Below are 22662 nucleotides of genomic sequence, written 5' to 3'. Positions count from 1 at the left end.
TCAGTGGTCACTTACATAGCAACAGTTTAGACTTAAGCAAAGTATTGCAGTGGTATCATTACTCTTTCATGTACACTTTATATTATTAGTCTTTAATTTTTTTCCTTATTTTTCTAGAGAAGTGCTATCTGTGTATCTATATACATACATGTGTATCTCTGATCTCTTACTTATCTAAATGATGTACTTGTTCCATTCCAGGCCATCAAAAATGAGGTTAAATTGTTTTCCAACAAAAGGAAAGAGATAAAAAGAGGAATCAAAGCACTCGCTAAAACTGTAAGTGTTGTGATATCACAGCTAAGCTGTGACGACAAACTCCAAAAACATAATGGCATAGGGATGTGAAGCTTCTTTCTTTCCCTATATCATGGTTCTGGGTGTTCAGGCCAGTGGCTACTCTGTTCCATGCAGTCATTCAGAGACTCTGCTGTTTCTAGCACATGGCTTCTAAGGTTGCCTTGCTTGATTTCATCCCACTCAACTGGAAGAGGGAAAGAGCATGGAGGCATGCATTGGGCAAATCTAGAGGTGGCCCTTACTGTTAGATTGAACCACAGAGATTGCTGTTTTATGTGGTTCAGCCAAATATACTCCAAATATTTTTCTGTTTTGTCTAAGGCATAGATCTAACTTTTTTTTTAAATAAACATTGCCTTTTACCAATTCATTTTATTGAATGTGGCCTTCCTTTTCCTGCTGATTTGCAGTGCCTCCCTGGATTCCCATGAATATGGAATTGTTTCTAGATACTCTGTATTCTGAAATTGAGCACTCATCTTTTCCTTAGCCAATTCCAAACTATTTTGATTGCTATAGATTTATAAAATGTGGTTATATCTTGAAAGTAATTCTCCCTTTGCTCTTCATTTTCAGAAAATGTTGGCCTCTTTATGCACAATTTTTTATTTGAATTTTTAAATCACTTTGTCAAGCTCTGTAAAAAACTCTGATTTATTTTATTTTATTTTTAATATAAATTTATTTATTTTAATTGGAGGCTAATTACAATATTGTAGTGGTTTTGCCATACATTGACATGAATCCGCCACGGGTGTACATGTGTTCCCCATCTTAATTGAGAATAACTGCTTACAGATTTGGAGAATTTCTTTGCCATCTCTGAAATTTTATACATATGTTTATATATATTATTTAACATTTATGTTATAAATGTTATAAATCTTTTATATAATATATAACATATCAATAAGTATATATATATTTTTTCAAATTTTTAACAAGTTATTTAGTGAAGTTTCATAGTCTAAAAGTGACTTTGTGTATGTTTCTTATTAGATCCTTTGTGGGTGGAATATTTTCTATTACATTTTCTAACTGGATACTACTGGATATGAATGTTACTAATTTTGCATATGACCACCTTTCTGAATTCTCTTTTTAGTTGTGTTGCTTTTTCAGTTGAATCTCTTGCATTGTGTAAGTGGACTATCAATATCTTCTGAAAGTCATGTGTCTCTTATCAATCTTTATGTTACTTTATTTCTTTTTCTTATCTTATGGTAAGGGCTTCTAATGTAATAGTGGTCAGAACGTGCTTGTCTACTAACCTTAATGGGAACATTTCTAACTTTTAAGTGCAATGCCTACTATTTTTCTTAGATATCCTTGTTTTATAGGAGGCTTTATTGTTAATTTTATTGTGAAATTTATCAGATGTTTTGTATTCTTTGTATTCCTCAGATAGACTTTGGTCATTTTAAGTAGTACTCCAGATTCAACTTGCTAATGTTTTATTAGTATTTTTGTATTTCTAGTCATAAATAATATTGGTCTATTTTTCATATACTTTCTTGGTCTAATTATCATATTGGAGTTAGAACAGCATTATCAAGTGATTTGAGTAGCTTTCTACTTTTTTTCCCGTTCTCTGGAATAGTTTGTATAAAATGGAAATTCTCCATTTCTTTAAAAAGGATTTGATAAACAACCCCCTCCTCCCCTCCCCCACATACATATAAAACTATCTGGGTCTGATGTCTGTAGCAGAGTTGATTCTTTCCTATTGTTTCAAGTTCTTCTATGGTTATCAGTCTTACCAGGTTTTATATTTCTTTTCAGGTATAGATTTAGTAAATTATATTTTCTTAGAAAACTGTTTGTCTAAATGTATAATATAAAATTATGTAATATTCAACTTTTTAAGTCTCTTCTGATTTTTGCATTATAGTTCTATTTTATTCCTAATGCTGTATGTTTGTGACTTTTATCTTTTTTCTTGATCACCCTATCCAACAGAATTTCTATTTTATTAACATTTCCAAAGAATCAGGTATGGTTTTATTGATTTGACTCTGTTATTTTGAGAGAACGTTATACTTAATTTTATACCTATACATTTTGTAAATTTAGGATTTGATCAATTTAGAATTTTATTCATTCTTCCTTCATTCAGTTTTATTTTTCCTCTCTTTTTTTAGTTGGAAGTGTGGTTTATTTCCTAGTTTTTTCCATTATACTGTGCATGTGACCATAAATATTCCACTGTGTACCACTTGACTACATTGCATTGATTTTGATATGCAACTTTCTCATCATTGCTTAGTTGTAAATATTTCTAATTCCATTTTGAACATATCAACCAAAGGTTTTCTACAAGCATGTATGTATTTTTCTGTTTTTTATTTCCAGGTTGTTTTGTCTTTTATTTACTTACAGATTGTTTTGCATATCTTTCTGTTGCTAACTTTGGACTTTATTTCACTATGCTCAGTAAATAAAGCTTGTTGAGATTATCTCTGTGACCTTGTACCTGGTCATTTTTTGTGCATGTTTCATGTGTTAGGAAAGAATATTTTGTTTTCTGGGTTTTGGGGGCAAGGTGGGTAAAATGTTCTTTAAATTCCTATTAGATCAATCTCGTGGTGTTAGTGAAGTTTATGTTTTTGCTGTTTAAACTGATTTCTAGGATGTGATAAGCAGTTTGTCAATTTATCCCTGTATTTCTATCATATTTATGTTAGATGAAAAAACGTGCATGACAGATTGCTGTGATAGATTGCTCCTTTTATCCTTGTGAAATATTTATCTTTGCCTCTTTGGCTGTTTTTAACTGTACACTTTAATTTTTATATTAATATTTTTGCTCTATTTCCTTTTGTTAGCTCTTATTTATATATCTTTTTCAACTGCTTTATTTACAACTTTATTATGTCCCCTAATTAGTATAGAGCTGGACTACTTTCTTTAAATCCTATCTAAGAGTTTTAATGGATGAATTTAGCCACATTGGAGAAGGCAATGGCACCCCATTCCAGTACTCTTGCCTGGAAAATCCCATGGGCGGAGGAGCCTGGTGGGCTGCAGTCCATGGGATCGCTAAGAGTCGGACACGACTGAGCGACTTCACTTTCACTTTTCACTTTCCTGCGTTGGAGAAGGAAATGGCAACCCACTCCAGTGTTCTTGACTGGAGAATCCCAGGGACGGGGGAGCACAGAGTCGGACACGACTGAAGCGACTTAACAGTTAGCCACATTAACTATATTTATTCATATGTTTAAACTTAATCCCTGCCATTTTACTTTGGGTTTTCTATTAATTTCCAAGTTTTTTCTTTCTCCTTCTTCCCTGTTTGGATTGCTTGTGCATTTTTTATTATTGTTCTTTTCTCTCTTTCTTCTTCTTCTTTTTTTTTTTTTTTTTTACCATTTTGGGACTTTTTTTTTCCATAATTCTATTTTTTTTTCATTTCTATGGGACTTCCCTGGTGGTCTAGTTGTTAAAGACTCCTCGCTTCCAATGCAGAGGACAAGGGTTCAATCCCTGGCTGGGGACTAAGATTCCACATGCTGCATTGTGTGGCCAAAAAAAAAATCAAATTCTAGCCCACATGCTTGACTTACTATTTTTTTTTTTTAACATTACCTGGTGCCTTCCTGCTTAATGGTATAGAGCACAGAGGCATTGACATTGCCTAGAATCTCAACCCCATCCCAGATATCCTGAATAAGAATCTATTTTGACACGATCCCCAGGTGATTCACAAGCACATTAAGTTGGAGAAACTCTGGTTTAGTGTGTGTCATACTATATGCATGCTCAGTCATTGCAGTCGTGTCCAACTCTGTGACCCTGTGAACTGTAGCCCGCCAGGCTCCACTGACCATGGGATTCTGCATGAAAGAATATTGGAGTGGGTTGCCGTGCCACCCTCCAGTCAAATCCATGTCTCTTACATCCCCTGCATTGGCAGGCGGGTCCTTTACCACTAGCACCACCCAGGAAGCCCGTGTCATATCATATCTACCCTCCAGATTACAGTCCAGTGTGCTTACTTTGTTCTTACTTTTTACTTTCTCATCTCCTTCTGCTTCTCCCACTTTGTCTCACTGGTATCAGTTAGAATTATAGCTTAAATTGGTATTTTTTTTAACTCTTAAAAATGTGTAAATCTTGTTTAGACTTAGTAAGAATTTCCTCTGACTTCAGTATATCCTTAATAATCCTTTCAGAGGGGTAGGTATTAGTGAACTTTCTGGGTCCCTGAATTTTTACAAATTACTCTATTTTGACTTCACACTTGAATGATGGTTTGTTGACTATAGAATTAGAGATTCAAAGTTTTTCTTCCACTTAAAACTTTGATCCAAAGCTATTGATCCGTTGTATTCTTGAATTCAGTGTCACTGATATGGGTTCTTCTCTTGGTCTTATTCTTCTATTTTTGTGATACTCTTTTCCTCTTTGGAAATGTTTAGGATTTGTTTCTTGTTCAACACAGTCTGTTTCTAGTCCTGGGTTATTCATTAAATCTTGACTTTTCATGCTTTATTGTGTCTTTAAAAAATTCTCCCTATTGTTTCTTCAAACATTGTGGCCCCAGTTCTCTTATTCTCTTCTTCTTAAAGTCATATTAGTAACAGGTTCTTCTAGATATATCACACACATTTATTGATTTTCCTTTTACACTTTCATCTTTTTATCCTTTGTTATACACAGGGAGGATTCTTAACTGATTTTTACCAATCAGTATCTTCAACTGTGTCCATTTCACTATTCAGCCCATCTACTGAATTTTCTGTTTGTTTTGAAGATTAAACTTTTCAGTTCCATGATCTCTTAATTATTTTGATGATACAATATTTTGCATCCCTAGTTACTGTGAAATTCTACTCTTCTTGCTTGATTAACTGTTTTTCTCTGCATAACAAGTTTTCTGCTTATTAAATTTATTGTCTCTCTTCAGTGGTTTTGTTATACCCCAAATATTTGGAGACTATTTTTTTTATTATTGCATGCTCATCTTTATAATTGAAATTCCCTGTTGTAATTTCACCACAACAGTGCAGCAAGCTTCGGAAGAAGATGTGTAGGAGATCTAACTTCAGCCGATAATCCCAGTCTACCTTTTGCCGGAATACTGTCCCATGGACCCTTGGGCTATGCTGCATCATTCAGATCCAACTGATTTTCATATTTCAGAACCAATTTCCATGCTCTGAAGGATTCTTTCTTCCTCTTTTGATTGCAGTATTGGATTTATTGATTTATTATACACTTCTTTCTCTTGATTTTATGGATTGGGGCAAGAAAGGAAGATTGCAAAGCCCATTCTCAGTCCATTTTGAAACTGAAGTCATTTTTTCCATTATATTGTCTTTGTTGTTTTGGTTGATTTGTAAGGGCTCTTTATATCTTGAAGATATTAATACTTTGTCATATATGTTGTAATATGTGTCCCCAAGAAAAAGAAATGCAAAAAAGCAAAATGGCTGTCTGAGGAAGCCTTACAAATAGCTGTGAAAAGAGGGGAGGAGAAAAGCAAAGGAGAAAAGGAAAGATATACCCATTTGAATGCAGAGTTCCAAAGAATAGCAAGGAGAGATAAGAAAGCCTTCCTCAGCGATCAATGCAAAGACATAGAGGAAAACAACAGAATGGGAAAGACTAGCGATCTCTTCAAGAAAATTAGAGATACCAAGGGAACATTTCATGTAAAGATGGGCTCAATAAAGGACAGAAATGGTATGGACATAACAGAAGCAGAAGATATTAAGAAGAGGTGGCAAGAATACACAGAAGAACTGTACAAAAAAAGATCTTCATGATCCAGATAATCACGATGGTGTGATCACTCACCTAGAGCCAGACATCCTGGAATGTGAAGTCAAGTGAGCCTTAGGAAGCATCACTACAAACAAAGCTAGTGGAGGTGATGGAATTCCAATTGAGCTATTTCAAATCCTGAAAGATGATGATATGAAAGTGCTGCATCCAACATGCCAGCAAATTTGGAAAACTCAGCAGTGGCCACAGGACTGGAAAAGGTCAGTTTTCATTCCAATCCCAAAGAAAGGCAATGCCAAAGAATGCTCAAACTACTGCACAATTGCACTCATCTCACATGCTAGTAAAGTAATGCTCAAAATTCTCCAAGCCAGGCTTTAGCAATATGTGAACTGTGAACTTCCAGATGTTCAAGCTGGTTTTTAAAAAGGCAGAGGAACCAGAGATCAAATTGCCAACATCCGCTGGATCATGGAAAAAGCAAGAGAGTTCCAGGAAAATCATCTATTTCTGCTTTATTGACTATGCCAAAGCCTTTGACTGTGTGGATCACAATAAACTGGAAAATTTGAAAGAGATGGGCAACCAGACCACCTGACCTGCCTCTTGAGATATCTGTATGCAGGTCAGGAAGCAACAATTATAACTGGGCATGGAACAACAGACTGGTTCCAAATAGGAAAAGGAGTACGTCAAGGCTGTATATTGTCACCCTGCTTATTGAACTTATATGCAGCGTACATCATGAGAAATGCTGGGCTGGAAGAAGCACAAGCTGGAATCAAGATTGCCAGGAGAAATATCAATAACCTCAGATATGCAGATGACACCACCCTTATGGCAGAAAGTGAAGAGGAACTAAAAAGCCTCTTGATGAAAGTGAAAGAGGAGAGTGAAAAAGTTGGCTTAAAGTTCAACATCCAGAAAACTATGATCATGGCATCTGGTCCCATTCAGATCAGATCAGATCAGTCGCTCAGTCGTGTCTGACTCTTTGCGACCCCATGAATCGCAGCACGCCAGGCCTCCCTGTCCATCACCAACTCCTGGAGTTCACTCAGACTCACATCCATCGAGTCACTGATGCCATCCAGCCATCTCATCCTCTGTCATCCCCTTCTCCTTTTGCCCCCAATCCCTCCCAGCATCAGAGTCTCTTCCAATGAGTCAACTCTTCGCATGAGGTGGCCAAAGTACTGGAGTTTCAGCTTTAGCATCATTCCTTCCAAAGAAATCCCAGGACTGATCTCCTTCAGAATGGACTGGTTGGGTCTCCTTGCAGTCCAAGGGACTCCCAAGAGTCTTCTCCAACACCACAGTTCAAAAGCATCAATTCTTCGGCGCTCAGCCTTCTTCACAGTCCAACTCTCACATCCATACATGACCACAGGAAAAACCATAGCCTTGACTAGACGAACCTTTGTTGGCAAAGTAATGTCTCTGCTTTTGAATATGCTATCTAGGTTGGTCATAACTTTGCTTCCAAGAAGTAAGTGTCTTTTAATTTCATGGCTGCAGTCACCATCTGCAGTGATTTTGGAGCCCAGAAAAATAAAGTCTGACACTGTTTCCACTGTTTCCCCATCTATTTCCCATGAAGTGATGGGACCGGATGCCATGATCTTCGTTTTCTGAATGTTGAGATTTAAGCCAACTTTTTCACTCTCCTCTGTTTCTCATGATGTACTCTGCATAGACGTTAAATAAGCAGGGTGACAATATACAGCCTTGACGTACTCCTTTTCCTATTTGGAACCAGTCTGTTGTTCCATGTCCAGTTCTAACTGTTGCTTCCTGACCTGCATACAAATTTCTCAAGAGGCAGATCAGGTGGTCTGGTATTCCCATCTCTTTCAGAATTTTCCACAGTTTATTGTGATCCACACAGTCCTATTACTTTATGGCAAATAGATGGGGAAACAGTGGCTGACTTTATTTTTCTGGGCTCCAAAATCACTGCAGATGATGATTGTAGCCATGAAATTAAAAGACGCTTACTCCTTGGAATGTTATAATCAACCTAGACAGCATATTAAAAAGCAGAGACATTACTTTGCCAACAAAGGTCCATCTAGTCAAGGCTATGGTCTTTCCAGTGGTCATGTATGGATGTGAGAGTTGGACTATAAAGAAAGCTGAGCGCCAAAGAATCAATTATTTTGAACTATGGTGTTGGAGAAGACTCTTGAGAGTCCCCTGGACTGCAAGGAAATCCAACCAGTCCATCCTAAAGGAGATCAGTCCTGGGTGTTCATTGGAAGGACTGATGTTGAAGCTGAAACTCCAGTACTTTGGCCACCTGATGTGAAGAGCTGACTCATTTGAAAAGACCCTGATGCTGGGAAAGATTGAGGGCAGGAGGAGAAGGGGATGACAGAGGATGAGATGGTTGGATGACATCACCGACTCAATGGACATGGGTTTGGGTGGACTCCAGGAGTTGGTGATGGACAGGGAGGCCTGGCATGCTGTGGTTCATGGGGTCACAAAGAGTTGGACATGACTGAGCGACTGAACTGAACTGAATTGATGTGTCATTTGTCTCTGAATCTTTTGAAGCTATAAACTTTTAAAGATATTTTTATTATAGAAATATTCAAATATACATATAAATAGAAGGAATAATAATCTAATAAATCTAATCACTAATAATGTTTCCTATACACCATCCACTAGGGCTTCCCAAGTGGCTCAGTGGTAAAGAATTCGCCTGCTAATGCTGGAGATCAAACCCAAGGAAACTTGGGTTTGATCCCTGAGTCGGGAAGATCCTCTGGAGAAGAGAATGGCAACCCACTCCAGTATTCTTCCCTGGAGAATCCCATGGACAGAGGAGTCATGGGGTTGCACAGAGTTAGACATGACTAAGTGACTGAGCATGCACATATACCCATCCTCTCCCATGCACCTCTCACCATGCACATATACAATATCCTCCAGGATATTTTTTTGAAAACTATCCTGGATTTCATATCATTTCACCTTTAATTATTTAAGTATATGTATCTAAAAGATAAGAACTCTGAAAATACTTAAGAAGAATACCATTAGCATACCTAAATATCTAATTTCTTAATATCATTACATATTTTTGTTGTTTTTAGATAAGTAAGCTTTTATGAATTAACCCTCTAACCTAATTCTTTGCTTGACAGTTACGTTTAGATAAACAGAAAATCTATTTTTTATTGGTTGCTATCTGAAGAGACTCAAGGAAGCATCTCTTTAAAGTTTAACTGTTTACTCATCTCCAACCTTTCCTACTTGAAAATTCAGGTTCTTGACATGATGGAAGAAAATGAAGCAGTAGATGATATTGCAAAATTAGAGCAACAAGAATTTGGCCTGGATCTTGAAGAACTGGAAAGGCTGCGTAATGAAAATGAGCAAGAAGTGGAAAAGGTAGGGAAAAACTTTATTTAAGCACCATAAAGATTTAATAAAGAAAGTAAAAAGAAAATGGGAAGGAGAACTTTACCAGAATAATGCAAATAAAATAAAACTTTTCTACCATAATGTGAATAAAGCAAACTTAGTGTATATAATGGAATGAGTCAGAGAAGTTATGGGGAAGAAGAGCATCTAGACCAGCCAGACAACTGTTGTCTCTTCACCATGACTTTATGACAACCATCTTCTGCCATATATTTGAACATTTTTGAAAGTCTCCTCAGCCACCTGAAACCAACTTCAAACATTTTTTTGTTTAGTAAGCCCTTTCTTAATTAGAGTTGAAATCATTCTTCCTGTACTCACTGATTCTTCTAATCTTTGAGCACCATCTACACTATAGCCATTGTGAAAGTGGTTGGAGAAGACTAGCAATGTATCCCCTTTTCTTATTATAACAGATAGGAACCAAGCTAGGGCCTTTTTGAATGTTATTTGATTGTTGTAACAACCCAAAAAGGTAGGTTATTGTTTTCCTCACTTAAGGGAACCACGTCATAGACACTAAGCCACTTGGTTAAGAGAATACAACTTGAGTCAGAGTCAGGAAGCAGTCCTGGTCTTGCCCACCATGCGTCTGGCTCATCCTCATTGGCCCTGGCCTCACTCGGGCCTGGGATACCACCAGCTTCTCCCAGCCCATTCATCTTGACCACCCTAAAATGAGTTGGCTTAGATGCCTGCTCCCATCCTCATCCTCTCATTGCTGCTTTCTTTAAGCTCATGTCTGACCACTTGACCCCGTGAACCCGCCCCTCTGGATGCCTGACCACTGATGCAGCCACTGTGCTCACTCGACTCCAACCCATGCTTCTGCCCCAGAGGCCCCACTCCTTGTTTCTTATCAAATTCCTGTGCATCCCTGGAGGAGCTTCCTTGATCCTCTGACTCAGACTTTGGTACAGAGATAGGCTCTTCACATGCTCATTTCCCTCATGTTGTTTATTTTTCCTGGACTCTGGGCTTTTGAGGAGATATCAGCCCTACACTGGATGTGATAGTAGAACCCAACAGTCCAGGACAGAACGCTGTTAGCAGATGGCACCATAAATCCACCTGGGAGCAGAATATTTGTCCCTGGGAAGAGCAAGGGATCCCTGTCCTAAAGAGACCAGGCTACTAGCCAGCTCTGGCCAGGATCCCACCAATAAGGAAAAGACCAAAGCCCAATAATGACCACGTGGACATTAATTAATATTAATTAATGCATAATAGTAATACTGTCCAACAGTATTAATATTTTTCTGAAAGGGTTGATCAAGTAGCCTCAGAAGTAGTAAAGGGAAGGCCTGAAAGGGCCCTGGAAATCAGTCAGATTCTGACAACTGATATGCCAAAAGAGCTGTTTATTTAAGAAAAAGTAATTTTAAACTGTTTTAGCCATTAACTCAATGGACAAAATCAAAAACAAAATGCAAATTAAACATGGTATTTGTTCAGACAATGAATAAAATAAAAATGAATGAGTGAATGAATGAATCTGGGAGACACTATTCTCAGCTAGTTTTCTAATAATTCTTCCAACAAAGTGAAATTTAAAAAAAAAGGTCTGCACAACATTGTAAATCAACTACATTTCAGTAAAAAAAATTTTTTGAAAAAATATTCTGAAGAGGACCCTAACAACTAAAGATTGTTGGGTGTCAGTTTCAGGCTAGCTCTTTTGGTAAATTCTATTAAAATAAGAATACTTCATCACTTAAATATTAGGTAATAGAATCAATTAAGGAGATAAAAGCTAATTAAGGTAACATATGTTTCTAAATGGGAAAAAGTACATCATACAATCCCCAGGAGTAGTAGAACGTTCATTTCAAGGTGGATGTAAATAAAAGAATTTAGTACAGTAAAGACCCCAAGACAGAGGTCACAAACTGGCCCTTCAGATATGTGTTGACAAGAATTAAGCCAACATTTTTAGCTATTTCAAACTTTCTAATAAAACAAGAATACTTGGCACAGTGGGTTTGCTTCACCGCCTTGCACCAGCCAGCCAGCTCTGCGAAGTGTGTATGGCTATCTAGCTAACACAGCTGTGCAACGGCCCGTACACCTGCCTTGGCTCCTGTGTAGGATCTGCCTGCCCTTAGTGGTGTTCATGTTGACACCCTGGTCCTCAAGGAAGGGAATCCTGAGCCTCCAGACTAAACCTTAGGTTCTCAAAGATAGGGAATACCCCCTCCAGGTACATCTGGTTAAGGAATTTACAGTCAAGCTATTTTCTTTGAGGTCACATTTTCAACATTGTTTTTCCCTTCTGTGTTCTTTAAGATAAGGAAGGATGTTGAGATGCAAAACCTAGCCAAGAGATATTTGGCTGAAATCATCAAAGAAGAATGCTGGAATTCAATGGCTGTGAAAGGCCGAGCTCTTAAGGTAACAGACGTTACCTAAGATGTACTTCAAGTACATCTTAGCCAATGAAAATTTTCATTGAAAGTCTCATGGCAGAAAATTTTAAAAAGAAAAAGTGCAGGAAAGTCCATACATAGGAAAGCACACCATGCCTTGCCCCTTCCTGTGCTGAATCCACCTCCGTGTGTCACTTTCTCTGGGTCTTAATTCTTCCCTCTCTGCTCGGTCCCCATGTGCTTCTAAACCAGCATCTCTTAAGATTTGTCTTACACCTCTTTCTCTCTTTCCTCTATGACACCACCTGCATCCAAGTCTCAATATGTCTATTCCGAAGAAGCCACCTCACTCACATTCCACACAGATTGAAAACTAGATCTAGTAATGTTCACATTTCTACCTGTGTCTAGCTTCACATTTTCTAAAGGGCTGTTTTTGTGCCTTTTTATTAAGATTCCTCCCAACGCAGTTTCCCTCTTTGTCTAGGTAACCTAAAGTCCCAGTTTATGCCTGTGATCCTGGAGTAGCTATTAACAGCACCTTTTTCACTTTTAAATATGCCATCTGTTTAGATCATGAAGTATTGGTCACCCTACATTTATGAGCTCGAGTATTGCTCTAAAACAGGGTTTCTTGAGAACGGCACATTTGGGGCCAGATAATTCTTTGTTATGGGTGCTGTCCTGTGAATTGGAGGATTTTTGCAACCTTCCTAGCCTCTGTCCACTAGGCCCCAGTAGAGTCCACCACGCCCATCAGTGACAGTCAAAACTGTCTCCAGACTTTGCCAAACGTCCCTGGGGGCCTGAAGAGGAGGGGACAGGGGCAGGCAAAATCACTTCTAGTTGAGAAGCACTGCTCTAGAAATAGATCTTTCACAAAAGTACAGTATTTTCTTACAAAGGTTACACCAATACTGATGGCATGCATTGTTCTTTTTTAAAAACTTCCATCAGCCATTTTGCTTATGCAGGATGGTAACCTATGAATTAGTTTTAATCAGAGAAAACATCTCCTACAGTGCCCCAGATACACATAATTGTACTGAAAATGTATTTTTTTTCATTTTGCTTTTTTCACCCCCAAGTGCTTTCACATCCCCTATGTGGTTGAGAACTTCCCAATGAAAGAACGCACAGATGAGGAGTTGAAAGAATTGAAGAGAGTTTTGCAGCAAAAGAAGATTGAAACAGAGTGTCTTAAAGTACAATTTTAAATATATATATGTGTGTTTATATACGATGTTTTCTATTTCAGTATTTCCTTCATACAGACTTGAGTTGGAATACTACTTAAGATAAGGCTAGATATTGTTTATGTTTGTATTTGTGGTCCTTGTTCACATGTACAACATATTCTAATGAATACAGGAGCCTATATCTCAATAGTAAGTCTAGAACCTATATCCTAACAACTTTGAACATCCCTCAAATATGATGATATACTTGTAAAAATTATATCTGGGAGTTTGTTCTTGTTCTAGTCATGAATTCTTCATCCACTCATAACTCATTTTTATCATCTCTTATCACTGGGGATTATATTTTAAGATAGTTGGCCAGGGATGAAGTAGAATCTGTTTTGCTGGGATTTATGGTTTTCCTAAAGTAGTCCTAGCATTTCCCTCCCAACAATCTCTGTCAAACCACTTAAAAATACTGTCCAATTGGTATAGTTTCATTTCGGCCAGAACTTTGCATTCATTCTTTTTCTGAAACATAAATTGAAGGCATGCTTAATTCTTCTTGCCTACATATAGCAGTCCTATGGGAATAAGTTCCTGTAAAACATGAAGAGAAGGTATATTTTTTAATGCTTAAGTACCAAGAAAGACTCAAAATATTTACAAGCAGCTGTCATCCTGACAGAAGAATATGAATATTACACACTATGAAGAACATTTTTTAGTTTCATGATTTATCCACAGTTTATCAGTTTCTGAAGCTTTCTCTTCAGCAGGTTCAGGAACTATCCATCACTTTAAATTCAGTTGCTGGCAAGACAATTAACATTTTAAAATACTTGTTGAAATAATTAAGTTGTCTCAAACTTGCTCTTTAGAGAATTCTTATTGCATAACTCTCATTTCATCTTTCTTTTTCTATATTTAGCTACGGAAAGAAATTGTAGAGGTTCAGTCTGCAATTACATTGGTTAAAAAGCATCATGAAGAGGAGGATGAAGAAGAGGAAGAAGATGGGACAGTAAAAGATACCAGCTTGCCCAATTACATGCTTGGCAGTCTGAGTACTGATTTTAGGGTACATGCCTCTTTATTGTCAAGCCAACTGGAACTTCATTCCAGAGAGGAGAAAATCAACCAAATTATATTGCTGAAAGTGGGTGAATTTTTTCTTTATCTTTGAAAACCTCAAACTTTCCATGAAGTGTCCTGCAAAGGCTCAAACTGAAATCTAATGCCAATCAAATGATGTCCTTAAAGTACACAGAGAAACATGCAGATGGCTAGCTCCATTTTCTTTAAACAGGGCTTATGGACAAGAGTTGTTTTCATCAATGTGGAGTGGGTTCTGTGATACCAGGTTTTGTAAAGAGAACCCTCCACTGGCTAACATCACAAAGCATCTTTCTACAAAGATCTTTGGGAAGCTCAAAGATAAAAGAAATCCTTGAATGCCACCTTCTAGGTAACCCAGATGTCAGTTAGGAACTCCTTGTAAGATCAAGATGTGATTGCTTATCTATCTCCTTAACCTGGGGAAATACCATTTCCTTTCTAAGATTTCTATAAGTTCTGGGGCTCAGGGATAAGGTATGGTGTCCTTCAGGCTCTAAGCTCCTCCTCACTTTCAACCCAACAAGTCAGCTTCAGAACACACCACCTGTACATGCCAACTGAAGGCTTTTGAAAACCCAGTAACTTGAGATTGCACCAATGCAGATGGTTTGATATTTAATGTTTGGTCATCCCTGTTCCTGAAAATCTTTCAGCCCTGTCTGCAATTTGAGTTCTAACTTCCTACTATGTTATTCTGCTGTCTCTTCCTATTTTTTCTCTTCTTCATCTCCTCCAATACCTGAAATTCCTATGTATTTATTCTGAGAACTGTTTAGTTATCTCTTTGGTTGCTTAGCTTCTGCTGACTTATGCCCTCAGTGTCCCACCTTCCTGCCACTTTATTAAAACCTCTTCTCTACAGAAAGTATTTTCAGGCTAGGAGAAATTCTGGTGCCAGCTGCTAAGACCATTTTCCACCCTGCTTTAATGGTTTCATCTTCAGTAGAATAGATACGTAGACTGAGCTCTGGTGATAAAATTAAGTCTACTTTTAGTTTGACCCATCATTCTACTCATCAGTAGAGCTAGGGGCAAAGCAGTTGCCAAACCAGAGATACCTTAGTAATTGGCTGATCCAACTAGCTAGCTTGGGCTCCCTTTCTAGTTAAAAATGACCTGTCCATACAGAGGAAGAATATTGTACATGGTTGTGCTTCTTTGGGAGCTTCTCCAAACAACCTCTACAACCCATCTTCTCTTCACCTCGTCTACCCAAACACGATTCCAAAAAAAAAGACTTTTCCCAACTTAAATACTGAATGAGAGTGTTAGTAGCTCAATCGTGTCTGGCTCTTTGCAACCCCACAGACTGTAGCCCACCAGGCTCCTCTGTCCATGGAATTCTTCAGGCAAGAGTACTGAAGTGGGTAGCTATTCCCATCTCCAGTTGATCTTCCTGACCCAGAGATCAAACCCTGGTTTCCTGCATTGAAGGCAGATTCTTTACCATCTGAGCCACCAGGGAAGCCCAAATACTGAATGTTGCTTTTCAAATGTTCTTATGATGGATTAAAAAAAAAAAAGCATACACAAAAGTAGAGAAAATAGTCCAAAGAGCCTCCACATATCCATTATCCACTTGAGCATTTGTTAATATAGCTGCACACTGAATTACAATGTACATTTCTGGTATACATTGTGGTGTAACAGTTATGCTGTTGCCTTAATCCTGCTCATGGTCAGATGCTACTATAGATTACTGAACCAAAAAATGACTTAATGCAAACAGTATTTTAGATTAACTTGTGTATAATTTATAAAATGATTTTGGAGAAAAAGTAAAAATGTGGGCCCATGTTGCCAGTAAGGGTATAATACATGATGTGTTTATAATAACATTGATATTTCAGGATATTATTTACAAGGTAAAAACAGCTTTCAATAGTGAGTTTGATGCCGCATATAAACAAAAAGAGATTGAAATTGCACGTGTGAAGGAAAAAAATATAAGGATTAAAGAAATTATTTTAGATCTGCAGTTGGAAGAATCAGTCTGGCAACCAGAATTCGAGGACTGTGAAAAGCCAGAGAGAACACTTGTTGTGGAAAGTAGTGAGGTATGATTATCTGTGTATCATCTCTCGCCTTCTTTCTCACGACATTTTCCAGGCTCTTATTTATTCTTCTTGTTTTTGCTGCTAGAAGCAACTGTATAAGGTAGAAATCTTGGTTATAAGTAACAAAATCAGCTAACATAGCCCCAGAAATAATGAGGATTTCTTTTATGAATCCCATGGAGTCCAGACAAGATTTGGACACCAAGCCTAGAAAGAAGCAGGAACCACATACCAGAGCCTTGTGAGGAGACCAGAGGTGCTCTTTCTTCATCTTTTGATTGACTTCTGTCTGCATTTCAGCGGCCTCTAGTAGTTTCTGTGTTACATCTCCTATATTCTAGAGAACATCTGGTCCAAATGATAATCTCTTAGTCATAGGTCCAGATTTGCCTGGAAAGAGGCTCCTTGGGCCAACTTGGGTCCAGCACCTATAGCCATAGAGGTTGGGTCACATCATGGGAATGAGACTGATGGAGCTCCAGTAATTATGTAGCCATTACAACAGTGTGGGTTCCAGAGGAAGGGGCTCACTGGACAGCCTTCTTAAAACCTGTTTGGCACTGAGACAGTTACAATTAAATACCTAAAGAGAACATTTCAAATATGACCATATTTCATTTATAAGAAGTGATTCAAAGAGAATACCTTTGCTCACATGAAACAATCTTGATTATTTCAGGGCAAAAGATAAAAGTGTTGCTTAGAGGTAATAGTAGCACTAACAGTCCCTGTTGAAAGTAATCATCTATTTTTCTAACTCTCTCATTTTGGATCTCATCTTCATTCCAAAATAGGAAATTGGTGGCAAAACCTGGGTATTCCCTCTATCCCCCTAATTCCGTCTAACCTCCTCCCAGTGTGTAGAAGGTAACTTTGGTTTGAGTTTTGTAAGAGTAACAGCAGGAAACTACATTTTCTCTTTCAGATTTCAGCTCAAAGACATATTAAACCATGGCAAAAAGCCAAAACAGACTTGCTTGTGACCCGTGAAATGGAGCGATTGCTTCTGACACGGGTATGCAGTTTTTCTCTGGTTGTACCTAAGACCCTTTTTCCTTTCAGGGATACTTGTTCCTCACTTGGTTGAATAGTCTTGTACTTTACTCCACCAGAGAGACACATTAGGGCATTCGTCGTGGTCAGAGGTCACTGGAATCTCAGTGGCTTCTTCTCCCCTCCACGCATGCCACTGCCCACCCTCCCCAGTCCTAAATACAATCAATCTCACATTGGGGTGGGGCTGTCCCTAGTGCCACTGGAGTGCTCTCTGTCTCAGTGACCCTCTCTGACCCTGGCTCTTTCCCAAGGGCCCTGACTCCAGACGCCGAGCCCTCATGGACATGATGGGAGGAGTTCTGGAAGTCAAGAAGGAAGACATTTTGAGAATGGTGAGATTCCTGGCCATCCTTATGGAAGGTGGAATGGGATGGAGCGAGCTACTTAAACATGACCATTTTTTCCTATGTGAACCTAAATTTTAGAAATTCTACAGCAATAAATACACCACCCCCAGTGCCTCATAAGGGCTTCCCTGGTGGCTCAGACAGTAAAGAATCTGCCTGCAGTGCAGGATACCCAGGTTCGATTCCTAAGTCAGGAAGATCCCCTGGAGAAGGGAATGGCAACCCACTCCAGTATTCTTGCCTGGAGAATTCTATGGACAGAGGAGCCTGGCGGGCTATAGTCCATGGGGCAGCATAGAGTTGGACATGACGGAGTGACTAACATTTTCACTTTACTCAGTACCTTATAAACATGTACCAGGCAAATAAGAAGTTTGGAACCACAGGCTTGTCCTCCAATCTGGAAAAAAGCCAACAAATGAACAACTGAAAAAGCAACTACAGTGGTTTTGGTCTCTACAGAAAGCAGGGATAAAAAAAAAAAAAAAAGCAGGGATAAAATTTCACCTGTAATTCTCCAGATACACCAAGGAACATGCCCTTTGATACCTGATATAGGTATCCCTGGAGCTCTGACATAGCTCTAGCTATGAGGATATCAACTTGCAAGTCTGAACTTGTCAGCTCGGAATCAGGGTTCATCCCAAACTATTCACCCTGGCTTAAGTCACAGAAAAACAGTTGTAACATTTTTTCATATCCTTTGGTCAAAGCGTTAGGTCATTGTCTCACCAATGTAAAGAACTATACCCTTTTAAAGGGCTCTTTTTAAAAACTGTAACAGTAACTGTGAGTTTTACTGTATTGCTACATTTATATTTAACCTAGATGCTTTCCTTTATTTCTTCAGGTGATTCCTCAGCCTCCGTTCATGGTAAAACCTGATGCTTTGTGGTCTGAAGAGGAAAGGAAGCTCTTCAAAGAGTATGAGAAAAAAGTCAAGGAGTTAAATGAAGAAAGAGATAAGTATAGAAAGGTCAGAAGAGCAGAGAATATGGCCTATGTTACCAAGGGTTTTGTTTCAGTATCTTTTCAAATGACATTTCAAAAGGCATTTTCTCAGTGCCTTTAGTAACCTCAGGATGTTGTTTCAGCTTAAACTCTCAACAGAATTTGAGGAAGTGAATGCAGATAAATTTAAAGACTTAGAACAATTTTAAACAATAAGAACACACAGCAAAATTGAAGGTTCTTATTGATTTCCCATTTTACATCATTTCAATTCATTTGATCCTCCAGTCATTCTTCAGATGTTTAATGAACTCCTATGACAGTATGTTCAAGGCACCGTAAGGTACTTCTGTCTCTTGCCTACATCAATTTAAGCTGTAGGCTCTTGCTGTATTTGCTCTCAATTTCCAGGAAAAGACTTGAAAGAAGAATGACGCAATCAATAGAATTCTAATTTGAGATTTTTGAAATGCAGGTCTCCTACTTTTCTCTTTCCATCATAAAGAAACATTCCAACATTGAAATTGCTTACAATTCTAATAGACATGTAAAAGGTGATGGTATACAACCAAGTTAATATTTATCCTTCTGTGAAGAAAGTAAAATCATACCGTCATTCAAGGCAGGACAGTTTGTCAGCTTTATAGAGGCCATATTTTATGAACATCTCCTTTGAACCTATTGTTAACTGGTCCCTGTTTTTATTCACTGCAGTCCTCTAACAGTGCCCTTGCGTTTTATCCAAAATAAGTAGTTCTGAGTGCAGTAAAGATGTCAAGAAGTTAACAGAATTCAGATGCCTAAAGTGGTGGCATTTGCTCCATGGTCTTGCACTGTAAAATGGTCTCTAGCCTACAGCTTCACCCCCTGCCCCTTGACCATGCTCACCTGGTAAAAAGTCAGCCTTGATTAAACCAGCACTCAACTTTTTCTGCATTCACACCATACAGTGGGTGAAGAAATATAACAAAGTGACTATAAGTTTTGCTTTTGGAGTTGGACAGTTTGCATCCAATGTGGCTCGTGGAAATGTTATTATCTCTCAAAACCTGTCTCCTCATCTGTAAAATGGCCATTCTGGAACCTTCCTTCTGTACTGTTGTGGGAATGCAAGAAGGCAATACCTGTAGTTTTCTTAGCATTGCCCCCAAACTCAGGAAATGACCCCATGTTAGCTATTTTAAAGAATAAAAATAATAGTTCACACTCATAGTATTAAGAAAAATTAAAAAATTAAATCACTGTGAGATCATTAAAAAAAAGAAAAGAAAAAATGCTCCATGGTTTCACTCTGATGACCTTAGTCTTTATTGGGTTCTTAAAGCTGCTCAACGATGCTATCCCCCGCAGCTTTCAGTTTCCCCCTGGTTTAACCTGGTGGATCTTTTTTAAAATACAGATTCAGATTTTTTCATCCTGAGGACAGAGAAGCCCCCTGAGATTCTCCATTTCTGTTGAGCAACCACACGGTTCAGCTGCTGCTGCTGGTCGGTAGTCTACACTTTAAGTGGCAAGATCCTAGAGGATCATGCCGTGTGCTCTCCTCTGTCCTCGGACTTCGGACACCTGACCCTCAACTCTCCCCTTGGTTTCGCTCAGAGAAGAGGAGCAACTAGAAGAGATTTTCCTTACCTTTCTCCCACCACATCTACCACCCACCCGCCTTGAATCCATATATCCTTCCTCCCTTTCTGTTCCTTGTGGGTAAAATGGCCTTGTAGCCACCCACGCCTCGTGTTCCACTCCATGCGCTGGGTCCCGTCCCATCCATCTGCTTAATGCTGTCGCTCCAACCCTCGCCCCCATTTCCCTGCAGCACCAGTTTGCCCCTCTCTACTGGATTTTCCCGTAGATGCATGCTGTAGTCTTAGGTGTTGTATACATCTCTTATATTTACAAAAGAAAAAAGACTCCTTTGTAGGTTTATTTAAAAAAAAAACAAAACCTTTGTATTATGGAAAATGTCAAACATATGTAAAAGTAGAGAGACAATATAACAGACCCAGGAGTAACATCTGTGGCTGAAGGGGAAGCCCAGAACACCTCACAAGGCCTGCCCTCCACCTGCCCCTTCCTTTTGGCAAAATGTAAACAATCACTCCCTAGGAACATCTGATGTTCCAACATGTTAACTTTGCTGCTGATTCCTTTTAGTCTTTAGAAACAGAAATGAAGAAACTTCAAAATTCTATTCAAGAAGGCACACAGAATTTTGATGAACATTTGAAAAGACTCTTTGAAAGGAGAGTGAAGGCAGAGATGGTTGTCAACCAGGTAAATAAAAGCCTCACTTATATGACATTCTTTTAAGGAGCCTCCAAGGCCTTTCACTCTTCTTATGATAAAGACCAGCACCCTGTCTGGCAGGAAGGCCCTGACCTGCTGGCCCTGCATCCTGTTCCAGCCTCATCTGTACCACCCGCCCCCTCACTTGCCATGTTCCACTCTCTGCCACCTGGTTCACACCACCTCCTTGCTCCCAACTCTGCCAATAATACTGTCTTCCAACCTCTTTGCTTCCTGCACTATATTTACGCATCTGTCAGGTCCCAACTAGGTTAGATCTTCCTGTTATATATTCTGTTCTTTTACTTTCTATCACTTAGTACAACTGAATTTTAATTTATTGAGTTACTTTTTAATGCTCCCAAGACTAAGCTCCATGAGGGTAGGGACTGAGTCTCTCTTGTTCATCCTTATATTTCCAGCAACTGGCAAAGGGTTGGGCTCATCCTATATGTGGAATGACCAAATAGTCTACATGCCCCAAAAAATCAGATGAAAAATCTGACTTACTTTGATTCAGCAGTAAGAATGTAAATGAAGTATACAATAACTTAAAAACAAGAAGACGAAGAATGAAGCCTTTAAATTCTGAGGGAAAATTATTCCTAACAGATTCTATGTCAGACCAAACTATTAATTGAATGTAAAAAGAGAGTAATGATATTTTGAGAAATGCAAGGTCTCAAAAATTTTTGAGCACCCATTCTCTGCAAGTTAATGGAAGATGAATCTCACCAAAGCAAAGGGGATCAACCAAGAAAGATGAGAGGAGTTAAGGAAGCTCCTGGACAGTATCTGTATTGTCAGGGTCCCAACAGGAAAAATACCCTGAAAGGGTTACATTTAAGAGAGGGAATGCAGGGACTCCTAACTGAGGTATGGGCAGGGTTAAGGGAAACAGCAAAGAGTGGTGAAACTCCCAGAGACTAGAGGTAATGGGAAGCCAGTATCATGACTAGAGCTAAAGAGGCAAGGGAAGGGCACTATTCCCAGGACCCAGTAAGACCTGTAGCCATGGGAGACGGGCTGTTCCTCAGGAGTTGTGGCCACAGAGAGAAGAACATGGTCACAGGCCCAGGAGGGAGGGAATGTGTGCATATAGTAGTTGGTGGGGGAGATTGAGAATGAGTGCTCCAGCATTAGTCATAGGAGTGCATTAATCATAATGGCCCCAAAGTGGAAATAACCCAAATGTCCAACTGTGAAATGAATAAATAAAATGTTGTTTATTCATGTAATGGCATATTATTCAACAATAAAAAGTACTAATACATTCTACCACATGAATGAACCTGGAAAGCATGCTGAGTGAATGAAGCCAGACACTCTGGGCCACATGTTGAGTGATTCTATTTATATGAAATGTCCAGAAGAGGCAAATCCATAGAGACAAAGTTAATTAGCAGTTGCCTTGGGGTGGAGGCAGGAAGACCTCTGGAAGGTGTGGGGAGAAATGCGAAATGACTGCTAACGGATTTTTTTTTTAAAGTGCTGAAATACTCTAAAATTGTGGTGTTGGTCGCACAACTGAGAATATAAGTTTAAAAACCACTGAACTACAGACTTTAAAGAACCGAATTGTATGGATTGTGAAACACATCTTATTAAAGCTGTTATTTTTAAAAGACATATTTAAAACATCCTTTCATATAAGTGAAGTCACTCAGTCGTGTCTGACCCTTTGTGACCCCATGGACTATAGCCTATCAGGCTCCTCCATCCATGGGTTTTTCCAGGCAAAAATACTGGAGTGGGGTGCCATTTCCTTCTCCAGGAAATCTTTCCGACCCAGGAATTGAACCCGGGTCTCCCGCATTCTAGGCAGATGCTTTAC

The 22662-nt window shown here is 38.7% G+C and overlaps 1 protein-coding gene across 8 annotated transcripts in view; it reads left to right on the top strand.

Annotated features, from left to right (window-relative positions):
• CFAP43 (cilia and flagella associated protein 43) overlaps nucleotides 1–22662 on the top strand; it is a 100749-nt gene that overhangs the window by 61023 nt on the left and 17064 nt on the right. For 6 of the 8 annotated variants that reach the window (XR_015155844.1, XR_015155845.1, XM_086379281.1 and 3 more), the window contains 10 exons: nucleotides 202–279; nucleotides 9307–9432; nucleotides 11752–11856; nucleotides 12920–13036; nucleotides 13944–14171; nucleotides 15982–16188; nucleotides 17114–17203; nucleotides 17496–17576; nucleotides 18442–18567; nucleotides 20697–20816. Coding sequence is in view for 6 of the 8 variants with exons in the window: in XM_086379281.1 (XP_086235407.1) it covers nucleotides 202–279; nucleotides 9307–9432; nucleotides 11752–11856; nucleotides 12920–13036; nucleotides 13944–14171; nucleotides 15982–16188; nucleotides 17114–17203; nucleotides 17496–17576; nucleotides 18442–18567; nucleotides 20697–20816 (1278 nt within the window). In the remaining 2 variants the exon portion in view is untranslated. The remainder of the gene's footprint in view (nucleotides 1–201; nucleotides 280–9306; nucleotides 9433–11751; nucleotides 11857–12919; nucleotides 13037–13943; nucleotides 14172–15981; nucleotides 16189–17113; nucleotides 17204–17495; nucleotides 17577–18441; nucleotides 18568–20696; nucleotides 20817–22662) is intronic. The other 2 variants (XM_086379282.1, XM_086379285.1) reach the window with 1 other exon arrangement.

This window comes from Bos grunniens, chromosome 26 (genome assembly GCF_055505025.1).
Source record: "Bos grunniens cultivar Pamir isolate PY7600 chromosome 26, Bosgru_T2T1.0, whole genome shotgun sequence".
Taxonomy (NCBI): Eukaryota; Metazoa; Chordata; class Mammalia; order Artiodactyla; family Bovidae; genus Bos; species Bos grunniens.
Note: the sequence above shows the minus strand (reverse complement) of the source record. Positions and strands in the feature narration are given on the sequence as shown.